The 17,358-nt window shown below is 37.7% G+C and overlaps 1 protein-coding gene across 3 annotated transcripts in view; it reads left to right on the top strand.

Moving 5' to 3' along the window:
* Positions 1-17,358, top strand: part of NELL1 (neural EGFL like 1) — a gene marked incomplete at both ends in the record, with an annotated part of 742,470 nt that overhangs the window by 356,467 nt on the left and 368,645 nt on the right. For all 3 annotated transcript variants that reach the window (XM_084239443.1, XM_084239442.1, XM_084239441.1), the window contains one exon: positions 1,077-1,202. In XM_084239443.1, the coding sequence (XP_084095569.1) occupies positions 1,077-1,202 (126 nt within the window). The remainder of the gene's footprint in view (positions 1-1,076; positions 1,203-17,358) is intronic.

The raw sequence follows: 17,358 nt of genomic DNA, 5'->3' as shown, positions 1-17,358 counted from the left end.
TGCTGCAGAGGCTGTGGATAGTTTCACAGTGCTATGCTCAGCCCCTTGGGCCACCAGGAAGGCCTCAATTTTCAAGAATTTAAAATGAAGTTAGTGACTCACTGCACTTATATAATTTTTATGTGGATTAAGTTAGATAATGCACTTAAAGATAGAAAGTGGAAGGCTTAAAATTAATTCTGATGCAAAGTATCAAAGATTCTGGATCAGACTGGTTAAATGCAAGTCACAGGCTAATGGTTGGCAGAACCAGAACTAGAGCTCACATTTTCTATCTTGGACTCCCAGGCTGTGCTTAAATCCCTCCCTTTCCTTCGTTGGTACATGTGCAGCCTCAGAAAAATGAACAAAAAGCCAGTTTTGAAAAAATAAAAACCTAGAAAAAGACCAAACTCTGTGCTGAAGGTTGTAGGTTATTTTAATTCTTATCATGATCTTTTTTGAGAAAACAGTTGCTGCTCTGACCTCCATTCCAAAGAGAATAAGATCTTTTTGTTGAGTCAGCTCACTCTTCTATCATATGGGATGGATCTACAGGTCAAAGGATGAAAAGAATTAATTTGCATCAGCCTAGAGCTGCTGTCTGTATTCATAGTACAAGACAGGAGAAATTGGCTACACCATCATTTTGTAACAGATGGATTAAGGCATGTCTTAGAAAGACACACACAAGCAGAGTGGGTCTGTATTCCCTTGATCTCTCTGATAAAAACTACACCATGTACAGTGGACACCTGATAAATATTAATTGATATCAGTGCACTGGACACAGACTCCTTGATTTGGGACATTTAAATCAAACCTCTTCCTTGTTAAGACATTAATAGCATATTCAGTCTTCTTAGTCCTTGGATCCTTAACTGTTGTGTCTTACCATGGATCCTTCTAGACATACTTTCAACTCACGATAACGTCTGATGCCCCAGCTGAATTTTCATTGAAGTTTAATGCATCTTGCTTTATCTTCCCCCTTGGACTCAGTGGACATTTGTCTTTTTAAATTTTATTCTAAAGTGCTTGCACTTAATTTTAATCACTTGATTAACCCTGCTATTGCTTTTTTGTGTGTCCTTCAGATATCGATGAGTGTGCCGCTAAGATGCACTACTGTCACGCCAATACTGTGTGTGTCAACCTGCCAGGGGTCTACCGCTGTGACTGTGTCCCAGGATACATCCGTGTGGATGATTTCTCTTGCACAGGTGAGCTTTCAACATTCAACATTTCTCTGCACAATATCCGTGTTGTTACATTTAGCTTCAAGTGTCTTAATACTGTTTTACCTACCAAATATTTCTCTTGCATTATTTTACCCCAAACTCGTGAGAAAAAAGTAATCATAAAAACATATCTGCATATTTTATTTTCATTCCCAGTATCTCTGTGTTTTTGTGTCTGCATCCATGGGCTTATGATTTAAAACTGAAGCTCCAGTTGCCTATAGTAACACCAAGGTACTTAGAGACATCAGTTCCAAAAATAGAAAAATTTTACACTATTTTCCTCCCATCACGAGGACATGCTTTTGTATGTAAGAAAATGTACAGATGGTCCCTGACTTACAGTATCTTGAATTATGAAATTTATAATGGTGTGAAAACCATATTCATTCAGTAGAAACTATACTTTGAATTTTGATCTATTTCAAGGCTAGAGATGTGTGGTCTGATAACTCTCATGACCGGGGTAGCAGTAGTGAGCTGACACCGCATGATCATGAGGGAAAACAACAGAGAGTCTACAGAAAACTTTTCACTTTCAGCATAGTATTCGATAAGCTGCAAGAGGTAGTCAATGCTTCATTATAAAATAGACTTCTTGTTAGTTGAGTTTGCCCAGCATAGACTATTGAACATGTTCTGAGTGTTTCAAGTCACTTAGGCTAAGCTTGGATGTTTGGTAGGTTACATTAAACATTCTTCTTGTGATACTTTTGACTCCTGGTGGATTTATTCCTCAGCTCTGTTGTAGGTTGAGGAGGATCTATATTTCATTCCCATTAGGGAAGATGTGGATTTAATTTAAAGGGGGAAGCTGAAGTACCTGGTTGCCAGGGAGTCTCCAAATCCATAGGAGACTTTGGATTGATGTTTATTGTCACATACCCTCCTCTTTTCCCTGTTTCACTGGGATCTCAGAACTAAACTGGAACCCCAGGGGCCGTGGTTAGTACCCCTGTGTGAATAGTGCTGCTTTGTGGACATTTGGTTTGGGGTTCCATTTTATCTGCAGTTATGTAAGTGGAAACATGAGCAGCAATTGTTTAAAGGTTGTAGAAGATTCTGAGTCAGTCTTCTTTTGGGTCAGATGTCTTCAAATGATCCATCTGGAACCTATGGAAAAGGAACAGCTTGAACAAAACAATTCAGTTGTGTTTTACCTTTCCCCCTGACTCCATCTTTCTCTTTGACCTAGTGATATTGGCATTTTAAAACGGAATTCTTTACTCAGATGGATTGCCACTCTTCATGTGTTTTATTCTGAATGACCTTTTCAGAAGTGCAGAAAGTGACAAAATTTAAGAAACATTTTGCATGTCCAAATGCCTTTGCCACTGATTGCTCATACGTTACTGTTCTTCAGCTAAGGGGCTGGTCATATCAGGTTGATGCAGGTTTCTGATTTTCACACAAGACCAAATCTAATCTCTATCTTACAAATATTTTAACTGAAATTCCTGGAGAAAAAATGAAGTTGCTACAGGCACAGCATGCTGAGATTTAATTATTTTAAGAGTACAAAACTTTTGGGCCTGTAACCAAACACAGTCTAAAAATCGGTGATGTTGTAGATGACTATTGCTCTGTTCTTGCAGTAAATCCAGATCTGGACTTATTGTAACCCTAAGATTAGGAGGAGCTTGGTTCCTTTCAACCTGTTTAGCTATATATTATTTCTAGATCCCTTCTCTCAATCTTATGACTTAATATCTTCTCTAGGTCAGTAGTCTCTAAATTTTATCCAGTTTCATCTTTCTCCTGAGTTTCTGAATCATACAGTCAACTTGATATCTTTACATAGTAGATAGATAACAGATCTTTCATATTAACATTACAAGACAAAACTCATGTTTTCCTTCTCTTCTGCAAACTGCCACCTCTTTCATCTTTCCCCATCTCATCAAAGGAAAGCATCATCTACCCAGTTTGTTAAGTTAAAACAAAGTACTAGAGGTTATAGTTGATTTCTTTTCTTCCCTGGCTCTTTCTTTTCGTTTATATACCAGTCATGTGGACTCCATACTCTGTCCTAAATCTGCCTACTTTTGTCCATATTCTTTGCTTTCATTCCTCTGGATTTCTGTGATGATCATATGCTGGACGTTCTCATCTAGTTAAGTGCCATCTTAATTCATTCCAGAGCAAATTTTACAAAACACAATCTTACAAACCTGCTTAAAACTCTCATGTAGTATCCCACCATATATCAAATCTGTATTCATTTTCATATTAATCCTATATGGATTTTCTCCGTTTTGCCTCCCTGACTTTATTTTGTAGCATTTCCATTCTTGTTCATTAGGAGGTAGCCACTCTGACTCTTGACCTTTATTCTTTTCAACAAGTTTTTTATATTATAGGACTTTGTGTGACCTGCTGTTCCTTCTTAGAAGTAGTTTCTTCTTGCTGTTTACATCACTGACTCTTTCCATTTGTATCTCATAATCAGAGAGAGCTCAGAGAGTTTGTGATATTAATAGTCACCTATTTTTCTTATGTCCTGTCACCTATTTTTTCCTCTCTTTTTTTGCTTTATATATTTTACATCATTCTTCATTTTTTACAATCTATGCTTTCTCCTCTCAGGTGTAGAACCTGTGATATTCCCACCACCAATTCACCCACGCACCATCATATATTCCCTTCCCTCTTCTGTCTTGATCCTTTTCCCTCCTCCTCCCCTGCAGAATGTCTCTGATTTATAGTTGCCTGCTGATTTTGATTTTTAATTTGTTATAATTGCTTTTCTTCCCCCTGATCCCTTATTTGGTTCCTCTATATTCCTCCTATAAGTGAAGCCATCCAATATTCTTTTTGCTTCTGGCTTATTTCACTGAGCATAATCCCTTCCAGTCCATCCATGTTGCTATGGATGGCATGAATTTATCTTTTTTTAAAAAAAAATATTTATTTATTTATACAAGCACTGGGTACAGTCAGAAGTGTAGGAGGGTGAGAGAAATCACCAGAGCCAGAGCAGGGAACAGAACAGACAGACTGACGAAACACACTGCTAAGGGAGCAGCGGGTGTGGCAGGAGAGGTCTGCATGCCATGTGGGACCCTCATCGGCGGCCTGGGATCAAACTGCAGAGGCTGTGGGCAGCTTCACAGACCAGCGCTCAACAGCTTCACCACCAGGGGAGGCCCTGAATTTATCTTTTTTATTGCTGAGTAATATTCCATTTTGTATTTATACTACATCTTGATCCAATCACTTATTTTGGGCATTTGGGTTGTTTCCATAGCTTACCTATTGTTAAAAGTGCTGCAGTAAACATAGGAGTGCAGGTGTCCTTTTGAATTAATGTTTTTTGTGCCCTTTGGGTAGATTCCTAGGAGTGGAATTGCTGGATCGTATGGAAGCTCTATTTTTTGTAGTTTGAGGAACCTTCAAATAGTGGTTGGACCAGTTTGCATTCCCACCAGCAATGTAGTAGAGTTCCTTTTCCTCCACATCCTCACCAACATTTGATGTTGCTGTTTTTTTTTTTTTTAATATGTGCCATTTTCACTGGTGTAATATGGTATGTCATTGTGGTTTTGATTTGCATTTCCCTGATTACACATGAGGTTGAACATTTCCACCTAATTTTAATCCACTGAATATCACTATCTGGAATTTTATTATTTATAAGTGATTTTGGAAATACTGTCTTTCTATTAGAATGCAAGCACTGTTCCATCTTGGTTACTTAGAACACAGCCTAGCACAGAATAGTACTATTTATTAAATGAAGGAGTGGATAAAACTACTTAACTTTGGGGTAATTGTTTATTGTTCTTACTCATTTATAAAATACTGCTTTTGTCTGAAATACTTAAATACTTGGGCACATGTATCAGTCAGAATAGGATGTTCTGTGGTGACAAATAACCCCAAATATAAACAGCTTGAAATTACAAGATTCCATTTTTTGCTCATGGAATATATCTGTCAACACTGAACAGGAGGGGGGTCCCCTCCTGTGGGAGGGGTACAATATCATAATGACTTTGTGTACAAGCTGATGTGAACATTACTAGTCACCAATATAGGGAATAGAGAGTCTGGTGGGTCTTTCATCAACCATTAGTTGTTCTAACTAGGGAATGGTACCTCATACTCCCTTCCACGACTCACTGAATAGAACTAGGCAATAGTGACTATAAGGTTGAGAAAATGTGACCCTACCATGTGTGGTGAGAAATCTGGAGGACCAGAAATATTTAGTGAATGCTGCTGATGAATATCAGAGTGACAGCCACTTAATAGTGTATCAAATTGACACTTACTGAATTTCACAAAAAATTAGTTTCCTTTGACATAAGGAGCTTTTATTTAAAAGAATCTATTTTTCCAACAGTAGTTCATGCTGTGATGGGGAAAGTAATCTCAAAAAATAATCACAATATAAATCATGTTGTGCTTAGTCCTATTGTGGAAATATACACACAATGCAATGAGAAGCTCCTAATTGCCAGGATGAAGTGTTTGAAATGATTCTTGCCAGCCAAGAGGAACTTTTTAGATTATATTGAGGCATGTTAGCCTGTAGTGAGGAGATTGCATTAGGATTCTGCAGTGGGCAATATGGATAGGAATGAAGAGAGCTAAGAGATAAGCATTTCCCTGGCAGTCAGTTCTCTTTTAGACCAGATTCAAGGACCTCCATTAGATACTTCCATAAGTAGGTCAGATCTCTGATGTCTACCATGGTCTCCTGGAAATAAACCTGTTACCTCAATGTGTTCTTTACTCACCATGAGAGAGGATGTCTCTACCTCTAATTGGTCATTTCTCTATCATCAAAGAAAGCTTCTTTCTTCAAGTGGTTATTTGCCTTTGTAACAAATGAGGGGTATAATTGATGTCTGCCCTGTAGGGTAACTTTTCAGATGTTTTATTTTCAGTAGACATTTTGTTGGCAGAAATTGATAAGCCTGAAGGCATCATTTGTTTGCCCTGAGTTCCTGACACAGCATTTCTGGTTGACATTCTTTATTTCCAAAGATCATTCTAGTCTCTATCCCAAATCATTTTAGCACCTGCTGTCACCATTCAGTTTACTTTCCAAGAAAGTTGAGGTCACTTTTTTCTTTTGTTTTCTATGCCTTTAATCTGACAGTAATATTTTAGAAGTCAAGTCATATTGAAAAAATTCCACTTAACCAAAATTAGTGAGCCAAGAGTTAAAGATGCTGTATGAGCTTTGGTGATATGTTGATTTGAGTGATTCATTCAGTCACCTATTTATTATTTCATTCACATATATAATATATGTTAGTGGCTGTCATAAGCATTAAGAAATATGGTCTTAAGTTATTAGGAAATTACTGAAGTTGGTGACAGATGGCCTCTGTATCATCTGTGTCCAGAGTTCCTGGTTAGTGAGGCAACATCTTCAAATGAGAAAACTCAAATACTCTTTCACTATTGAAAATGTTTCAGTGTTTTCCCTATCAACCCCTCTTTAAAGTCTTAGTAGAGATTAGATAAATATTGGGTTCTTAAGCCCCTATAGTTGTTGGTTCTTGACAAGCTCTAAAGAAGGAATCTCAAAATAACCTTTTCTAATTCTATGCTGCTAACAACCATCCTTTCAGAAGACTTTTCCCTGCAATAGATGAAGAATGTGGTACTGGTGGAAAAGGCAAAACATTGAAAATGCACACACACACAAAATTTATTTCATGGGATAATAAGATTCTGATGATTCAATAGTGGGAATAGTTATGTAGAACTTAAAAATGCACTATAATTTATTCATTATCCCTGGTGGCTTGGAATTCTCTGGCATGAACAAGTATTACATATATGGCTTTGTATTTTGCTAGGAAGTTTTCCTTTGGTCTTGGAAAGGGTAAAATTTTGAAACATTTGACCTTTGATACTTGGGGAGTTTTTGTCCTTGGAATTTGTATGTGAGTGTAAATCAGATTTTCTCCTGTAGGAGATCTCAAATTATCCTTGTTCTTTAATGGATTTTGAAATAGGAAGAGTCCCCAAAATTGAAGATTGGGGAGATCCTTTTTCCTACACCCTACACTTTGAGTTTTGGAATGGTCAGGCTGCTTGATTTATTGGTATCTGACTTGCATTTATCCCCAGCTAAACTCCCCATGTTTAGGTTTTTTGATAAGATGTTATCATTAGATACTCAGGCAGCTTTAAAGGAGAAGACCTGTGATTTATGAGAAAAGCATGCAGCAATAAGACAGGTACTTGACAGTAATGGGTAAGCATTCATTTTTATGCCAAAAACTTCCCATGAATGTAAGAAATAAAGGGAACAAGTGAGATAACAAATATCCCATGTGATTTCCACTACCTTGCTAAAAGGCTTTTTATTTTCTTGATAAAGGCATGGAAGGAAGACTTGAAGGAAGTGTATGTTCGGAATGCTTTCAAGTAAGCTTATTTAAAGTTAGATCTAATAGTCTATTAATTTAATGGTTTAAATTAAGTACCCTATAATGAAAAGAGCTTTGGCAACAGTTTAAAAGACTTGGAGTAAAAAGTTAGCTATTAGAAATTTTAGACTAGTTCTCTGGAAAATGCTCTCTAAGGTTGTTGAAACAGAAAATTTTGAAATATGAGATACTTGATTTTTTCCCTTTGAGCAATGCCCTGTGAAATGCAGTCAAAATACCACAGTAGTTAATTTTTCAGTGGTTGTCTGTCTCTTTTTCTAGTACATAGCAAGTGCTTGCTTTGGACATGCTTGTTTTTGTTTGCTTTTGACTATCTAAAAGCAAAGGGATAAGTTATTAGTTCCTTAGCTTTTAGTTTCAAAAGAGGTGATAAAGCTAAGAGAATGGAATTCTACTTGAAGACCTGTAGACTTTCTCTTTACTGAAGTCTGCTCTATTAAGTGCTTTCTTGGGCTCTGGAAACCAATTCCAATGGGTAGAGGAGTAGTTTTCTTTGTACCAACAAGAAATACTCTGTATACTAATAAATTGTCCTATAATTCAACCAATTCTGACACCGTCTATCAGAAGTAGTATCAAATTTTATGGGTTGAGTATTCAGTTCAAGATTTTATCCTACCCCCCATCTCAGATGCCAATTGCAAAGGTCAGGGCTTTTTCCTGTACTTCTGACTAACCAGCTATAGATTAGAGGTCCTATCATTTCTCTCCTTGAGGTCTATTGATTCTCTAGAGTGACTTAGAAAACCAGAGACATTTTACTTATTGGATTACTAGTTTTTTTTATAAATGGATGTGATAAAGGATACAGATGAAAATCCACATGAAGAGATTCATGGGGAGGGGATGTGATATTTCCACACACCTCCCTGTGTGCCACTCTCCTTGTATCTCCAGGGCTCACCAACCTGGAAACTCTGCAGCTCCTGTCCTTTGGGACTTTAAAAGGTGGTTTTAGTACATAGGCATGACTGATAAAATAGTTGGCCATTAGTGAATTAGGTCAATCTTCAGCTCCTCTCACTTCTCTTGACATCCCAGGGATCTGAAAGGCTCAATCTTCTAGTTACAAGGTTGGTTCTCCTGGCAACTAGCCCCATCCATAGATGAGAGCCAAATGCCACCCTATTAACATAACAAAAGCATCATGTCATTAACATGACAAAAACACCTTTATTTTCTGATTACTTTGAAAATTCTGCTTTTGGAGTTATATGCTAGAAAAAGGATAGACCAAAGATATAGTTATTATAAATCACAAGATCACAAGTGGAAAATTATATTAGCAATCCAGAAAACCTTTATTCATGTGTTGAATAAGAAGTCAGAAAAAAAAGGCATGTACCTGTGAATGTTTAAAACCTAACTTAGCTATTGTAAACAGTGCTGCTATAAACATAGGGGTGCAGATGTTCTTTGGAATTGATGTTTCTGTGTTCTTTGGGTAAATACCTAGGAGTGGAATTGCTGGATCTCAACAAACAACTATGAACCAGAGATACACTATGGGGGGGGGCGGGGAAAGAAGGGATTGGGGTCAAAATAAGGGGGGGTGCAATTGTATGGGGAATATAAAAATAAAAATAATTAAAAAAAATAAAACCTAACTTAAAGGTTTCTTGATGATCATTATGAGATATTTGTCTTTTGATTTGATTTTGATTTAGTTGACTGGTATATCCTTTATTTTCTTCCCTTTATTTAAATAGTTAATTGATACTGTTACTTTTTCCTTCTTCAGAGGAGAGATGTTACTGTACCAAAAGCAGGATGATTCTTTAGGCCAGAATTTTTCAACCCTCACCTCAGGGTAGAATCACTTAGGGCATTAAAAAATAGGTTGATACTTAAGACCTACCCCTTGGAGATTTTGGGTTTTATTTGGTGTGGGATTGTGATTTGGTTTCAGCACTTTTGTTTAAATGTCCAGATGATTCCAGGGTGTGGGCAATGTTGAGAACCACTGCTCTCCTAGAACAGAGAGAGTTGGAGTATGGAAGTAATGTCAGAGGGGAATCAGAAGGGAGAGTTGCCTCCTATATTGTAGACTGAAAATGGTTCCCTTGAATTGGTGTGGAATTCAAGGCATCAGGAAGTACTAGCAGTGGATACTTGAATAATTCCTGGAGGATGGGCCTGCCTCTGAGGCTGTACTCTGGAATGTGTAAAACTCTGGAGAGAGAAAAACTGTGGAGCATCTCTGCAGGTGTGGCTTCATGGAAAGATCTGGAATCTTCAACTGTGACAAGAGTGCAAGAGCCAGAAAATTAATGGGATATTTCCATGGTGACTCTTCTGTTCCATGTGCAATGGCCAACCTTCCTTCTCTGCCAAATTCTTGGTCATTTATCAATAGATTACTCCAGGCCATGACATACCCTGATGGGGCCAGGAAACCCTCCAAATGACTGAGAAAATATAACTGGGTCCCTTCCATTTTGCAACAAAGAAACCTTTGCTAGACTGAAACTTTACTAATATGTGGAATTAAACTCTATCCGTCTTTTGTTCTCTCGTTCTCCTACCTCCTCCTTGTAATTAATCATTAGCTTGCTCCAGCTGCATTCCTGAGTATGTGGAAAACAATCACTTTTACATCCCTATGAAAAATTCTGTATCCCTCTGAGGTTGACAGGGGTATCAGAAACAGAAATCAACTGGTTGTTGAGAAAACACCATGATGGAAAAGTGAAACACCTTGACTCAGTTATAAATAACTGTCCTCAATTTTTTCCTCCCTTATATAATCAAAGCATTCTTGCCATTTGGGGAGCCAGCTTTATTAGGGTGCTAACCAGATTGTTTACTACCTTGGTAGCTACCTTGTATAATACACTTTTCTCTGCAAAGGCTTTGTCACGGCTTAGAAATTAACTTTTGGGTATGGTGTGTTTCCTCGCACTGACAGCTCTGCTACCCCAGTAGCCCAGAAGAATAGAAACTCAAAACCACTTAACTGAATTGAAGAAATTATAGAAAGTTATAGTACTTGGCACTACATATTTATGACTGGGCTTTCTCTCCATGGAGTGAAATAAACAGTCAATGAAAGGAGAAAACAGGAAAAATTAATAGGTGCCTCTAAACAGTGCTGGTAGAGTGAAAATACATGGGAAGTTTGGTTTTCCAGGGAAATTTTTGTTTTCTGTACATAGTATTGGAAGAGCCAAAGAGAAAATATTATTGCAATATTTTCATTATAGTAGTGTTAAAATAATGTTAAGGTTATTAAACAGAATTTGTCTAAGGGGAAATATAAAGGTCATTTCTCTGAAGGTTTTGTGATGAACATAAAGGTGAAGGATTGTCCAGTGTTTGGCTTCTTTGTGAGTTCTTTTTTGTTCCAGAAAATCTTATAAAGGATCTGAACCACATTGGCTGCTGCAAAACAGTCAGGATGAATGATGGAGCTTACCCCCAGGGTGTTTGTGCACATACCTCTAAAGTACTGTGTTGCCCTTGACCCAAATTCACCATAAAAGGCTGGTTAATATTTCTGTACACTCTCATTGGAGTTGTGCATTCAGAATCACAATTAAGCTTTCATACAAAGGCTTTTGATTAAGGGTGCTTTAGCATTTGCAACACTGAAGAGGCAAGTCTTCCAGGCCACTTATATCCGTATTTGGGTCAATGAAATGAGTGGACATTTCTGGCAAGCTAGCTTTCCGACTTGAGGCCTTGAGTAGTGCATGCACATGGCTATTTCTATGCTTTCCTAAAGGATAGGCTGGTGTCTTTGGGTTGTATTTTCTTTATTGAAGGTAACTGAGATACACAATACGTGTTCTTGGGCTAGTATGAAACCCCTAAATTCTCTTGGTTATAAATTATGTATTCTTGGGCTAGTATGAAAACCCTATATTCTCTTGGTTAAAATGCAATGTTTGCATTATTGTATGAATTGTACTGATTACCAGCCCCTTAATTCATGAATTATACATAAAATCATTTTTAAGTTCAGTTTTTTCATTCATAGCCTATATCTTCACCAATTTGTTGAAGGATAAAGTAAGACAATGTAGGTATATTAGTTTGGATAATTTTAGCTGACAGAATTTTAAAAATCTGACTCAACTGACTTAATACATTTACTCTCACAGAGCAAAACATCTAGAGTTTTGCATATATTCTAATTTCAAATTCAAATATACACTAAATTCTAATTTCTAATTATTGAGTGCACTCTAATTTCCAGTGTTAGTTAATTCAAATGCTCTATGATATAATCACTGACACAGATTGTTTCCAACCTTTTATTTTATTTTCAGCATAATATAGAACCTGATCTCATTCCATCAAGGTATCGAGGTAGCTAAAGCAACCCCAAGCATCAGTTCTTGATTTAGCCCTGTCTCTGTTCAAAGTCAGAAGGGAAAATAGGATTCTCTTCCTAGGGAACTTTCATTAAAATACCAAAGCTAACATTATCATAAATTCATTCTCCACCCCCAGATTTGTTTTCATGTGTCAAAACTATTTAACATAGCTATTCATAAAATTTATTTTAGACAGGAAAATATAATTACCTTGGATCAAGATTTATTTCAAGGCTGGAGCAGGACCTAGTTTTCTTTATAGTATTTAGTTAAATCTGGACAAAATTTGAATTCCATTATCAAGGAAAGTAAAGAGGTATGTGTTGTGTGTGTGTGTGTGTGTGTCTATAAGTGGGTGTATCTGTGTGTGTTTAGTGTGTTTAGATTCACAATTATATAAGTAACTGACAGCATCTGTTAGAATATAGTCAAAACTTGGAAAACATTTTCTCAAGCTTTCAAGCTTAGGAGTAATTAAAGTAAGTGTAATTAGGTACTAATTATACTAAATTTATGGATGTGACTTTCTGTGTATAGCTGTATAGATAGATATTACAGATTTACATATATGTCAGTCACCCATTTCTGGAGGTGGTTTATGAAATAGACCCCTTCACACATTGCTGATAGGCATGTAAATCGGCATAACCTTTCTTCAGGATAATTTGACACTATAGTAACAGAGTATCTGTGAGTAGATGACATACGTGATGCCCATTTTTTCTACCTTATGTGTTTTCCAAATTTTATGTGGAATGGACTACATTGCAATGAGTCTATATTATGCTTTATCAGAAAGCACTATTAAAATATTCGGAAACAGAAAATGCTCGGCAAAGGTGACTCTGAGTTAATTCCTTTAAAATCTTCAAAATGTCATCCTGCTAAGTTTAAAAACTGTGCTTCAGACTTGATAGTGCTAATGCCATTCATTTTTAGCGATAGATTATGGGTCTGAACTAAAGAGTTCAAAGGCAGTGGCTTTGCTTCCTCTTATTTCTGGAGAACATGGCCAACATAGACATGGAAGGATACTTGCAATTTTTTATTGCTATTTTGCTCCTCAGAGGGATCTTAGACTGTGATTTTTATAGCTGAGTCTATCTGTCTTATCTTTAAAATTTTTCTGATAAGCTTCCAGATTCAAGGCAGTTGGTCCAGTTTTGTCTGAACTGTGTCCAGGACACAGAGGGATACTGAAGTGTCAGAAAAAAAAACAGGGTTTCCACAGCAAAGTGAACACTGGATAAAAATCAGGCAATAGAGATTCTAGTCCTGCCCTGGCCATCAGTTGACTGAACAAGTGCTATCAACCTAACATTTTCCTTTGGACCTTGTAATATTAATGTTTAACTCAATAGTTTTCAGTCAGAGAAGTTGAAATTTCAAATATGTCTTGAAAAGAGTTCAGCTTATTAAAAAAAATAAGATAATGTTGCAAATGACTACTTTTCTAATTCTGTAAGCTATGGCTCCTGACCTCTAAGAGGTAATGGTCTCTTTGGGAGATATAAAATTTACATTTAAGGAGAATAATTTTATAGGACATATAACTGAGTACAAAATTGTGAGGTATGGGCCATAAATGCTGGGGAAAGTGTTGGGAGAAAGAACATTAATTACTGGGTGATATAGGGAATGAGCTTCACAAAGAAGGTGTTTGAAGAAATTTGAATTTGATATTGGGTGAAAGATGCTTTAAAAGAAATGAAAAGTAATATGGTACCTGGAGCTTGAGAAATTGATCCGTCTTTGTGTTTATTGACCTGTGATGTGACCAGGAAGTGGTGTGTGCATAAGTGGTTAAATGGGGCCTTGAGTTAGATAGGCCTGATCCTGTCCTAAGTCAGAGCATTTCTTAGCAATGCCAGCTTGAATCACTTTCCTTCTAGAATCTTGTATGAGTAAATGAAGTAACATTTGTAAAGATGAGGGGTCAATGCAGAGGAAATGGTCAATAACTTTTGTCATTATTACCTCAATTTTATTTTTTTAAATGATGTAGCATTGATTTATACATTTGCAAGGAATAGGATCACACCTATTTAGGTGTGTGTTATCACACCACAGCCACTACCAACATACCTATAGTCCTCTCCACAGTCCCTTGGCCCACTTCTTACTTTGCTCTCCACTGTCCTCCCCATCTGCTAGCCTCAAATTTGAAATCCATTGAAACCACTAGAATTTATCTTTCACCTTTTCACTTCTTATGCTTAGCTTAACCCCATCCACTTCTGTGTTGTTACAAATGGAAAGATTTCTTCTTTTTTATGTAGCTGCAAAGTATTCCATTGTGTATATACAGCACATCTGGTAATCCACTGCTCGGTCTTTGGGTACTTAGGTTACTTCCATAAATTGGTAATTGCAAATAATGCTACATTGAACATAGGAATGTGTATATCCCTTTGAATTGGTGTTTTTGATACTTCGGGTCAATGCCTATGGATGGACTTATTGGATTCCTGTATGATAGATCTATTTTTAATATTTTAAGAATTCTCCACAGTGTTTTGCATTGGCACTGCACAAGTCTGCATTCTCATCCTTTGTGTACAAGGTCTCCTTTTTCTCCACATCCTAACCAATACTTGTTTCTGATCTCTGTATATACAGCCTTCCCAGGCCTAAATTCTGTATCTCTGGTGATAAGGATGCCCTCTATGCTTCCATTATAGGCAGGGAAACTTTCAAAGAGGGGTTCATCTTCTTCCCATGACACAAAAGATGGTCCAAGTGTCCTTTTTTTTTTTTTTAAACATTTTTTTTTTAGAGGCATGTTTATTTATTTATTTATTTATTTGTTTGTTTGTTTGTTTATTTGTTTGTTTTGTTAACACATGCACTGGGTACAGTCAGAAGCGCGGGAGGGTGAGAGAATCCACCAGAGCCAGAGCGGGGAGCAGAGCAGGCAGAAGGACCGAAGTACACTGCTGAGGGGAGCAGCGGGCGACAGGAGAGGTCTGCGCGCCATGTGGGACCCTCCTCCGGTGGCCGGGGAGCAGCCGGGGATCGAACCGGCGCCGCAGAGGCTGCGGGCAGCTTTGCAACCCAGCGCTCAACCGCTGCGCCACCGGGGAGGCCCCCAAGTGTCCTTTTTGCTCTAATTATTAAATAACTTTAATTCAAATAATCCGCATGCCAGAATGGCATATTTTTGGGTGGCCTATTTTGCTTCCTCACAGAAATGTCATTAAAGGGATTTTGCAGCACCCAGAGAGATATGTAAAGAAAACGGCAAGTTAAAAATTATATAAAAAAGGACTCTCTCAGGGCCTCGCCTGGTGGCGGCAGCAGTTGAGCGCAGGGCTGCAAAGCTGCCCGCAGCCTCCGCAGCGCAGGTTTGATCCCCGGCCACCGGGCGAGGGTCCCACGTGGTGCACAGACCTCTCCTGCCGCCCGCTGCTCCCCTCAGCAGTGTGCTTCGGTCCTTCTGCCTGCTCTGCTCCCCGCTCTGGCTCTGGTGAATTCTCTCACCCTCCCGCCCTTCTGACTGTACCCAGTGCTTGTATAAATAAATAAATAAAGCTTAAAAAAAAAAAGAGGTTGTGAACAAGTTACAACTATGCAAAAATATTTAAAAAAAGGACTCTGTCAAATTATAAAAGGCATATGCAATAGCATTAAAAAAAAAAAAAACTCCAGAGACTAAAAACTATACATAATTTAACCCTGTAAAGACAGCTTCCATTAACATTTTGGAGTAGTTCTTCCTACTCAGATTTTTGTGTCTAAATCTTTCTTCTGTTACTAGTTAATGTTTCATTTCCCCCCCATTTAGCTGACTTCATGAGCATTGCCCAAATTAGTAAAGTTACTTAAAAAAAATACAACTGTTTTATGACTGCAAAATATTCTCTGCTATGGGAGCATTATTATAGCTTTTAGTGGATTAGAGAAGTATTAAGAGCAAGTTGCCTCTGTCTTCATTTGTCTTCACCATATGCGTGTGTTTATTCCTGCTCCGTTAGGACAGATGGTGATTATTGTCTTTGCCTCCGTTTGGATGAAGCATGAGTCACAGAGTTCAAACCAGCCCCATACAGGAAATGCACATGTTTAGGGGCTCATGGAGAGAAAGGGTAGTTTCTCTGGGGTTATTAAGGAGCATCTCAGGGAAAAGTTGGATCCTCAAGAGCTGTGTGATTTTTTTCTACTTTTTTTTAATTGAGATAACAGTTTACAATACTATATGTGATTTAGAAATATTTGTTCACACCTCATCAGTTGCATGTTATTATACCCACCATCAAAGTGCTCATCCCTTACAATGCTCTAGGTCCCCTCCTCTGTCTGCTTGTCCCCGGTCACACCCTCTCCCCTCTGGTAGCCCCAATTCTACAGTCAGATTTGTAATAACTACAAAGAACTTGTGATCTTAACACCTATCTTGGTGATGCAGCAAGCCCCCATAAATTAATTTACTTGGGAATACTTTGTAACCAGACAGTGATGCTCCAGTGAATCCCTGACCTGCTTGTGAGGTGGGTTTTCCATATTTATATTTTCTTATTGAATTCCTTGTCCTTTAAATTTCAAAGAGCAATTTCTAGATTGGATAGATATTTTCTCATTAAGGAAACCTTTTCCCCCTTAAGAGGGCCATTTAACTTGGTTTCATTAAAAATGTGGCAGTTATCAAAGGGAGGTATTGTTTTTTTTTTTTTTTTTTTTTATTTTTTATTTTTTTTTTTTATAAATTTTATTGTTATATTCCCCATACAATTGCAGCCCCCCATTCTGACCCCAATCCCTCCCCTCCCGCCCCCGCCCCCCTAAAAGTGTCTCTGGTTCATAGTTTTTTGTTGATTTTGATTTTCACTTTCTTATAGTTATTCATTTTCCTGGTCCCTTATTTAAGTTTTCTAGATTCCTGCTATGAGTGAGACCATCCGGTATTTTTCTTTTTCTTTTTGGCTTATTTCGCTGAGCATGATCCCTTCCAGCGCCATCCATGTTGCAGCAAATTGCATGTGTTTATCTTTTTTGAATGCTGAGTAATATTCCATGGTATATATGTACCACATCTTCTTGATCCAGTCATCTATTTTTGGGCATTTGGGTTGTTTCCAAAGCTTAGCTATTGTAAACAGTGCTGCTATAAACATAGGGGTGCAGGTGTTCTTTGGAATTGATGTTTCTGTGTCCTTTGGGTAAATACCTAGGAGTGGAATTGCTGGGTCATATGGAAGCTCTATGTTTAGTAGGTCCAGAAATCTCCACACAGCTTTCCACAGTGGTTGGACCAGTTTGCACTCCCATCAACAGTGCAGAAGAGTTCCTTTTTCTCCACACCCTCGCCAACATTTGTTGTTGCTAGTTTTTTTAATATGTGCCATTCTCACTGGTGTAAGATGGTATCTCATGGTAGTTTTGATTTGCATTTCCCTGATGACAAGTGAT

This window comes from Talpa europaea (assembly GCF_964194135.1).
Source record: "Talpa europaea genome assembly, chromosome: 1".
NCBI classification, from domain to species: domain Eukaryota; kingdom Metazoa; phylum Chordata; class Mammalia; order Eulipotyphla; family Talpidae; genus Talpa; species Talpa europaea.
Note: the sequence above shows the minus strand (reverse complement) of the source record. Positions and strands in the feature narration are given on the sequence as shown.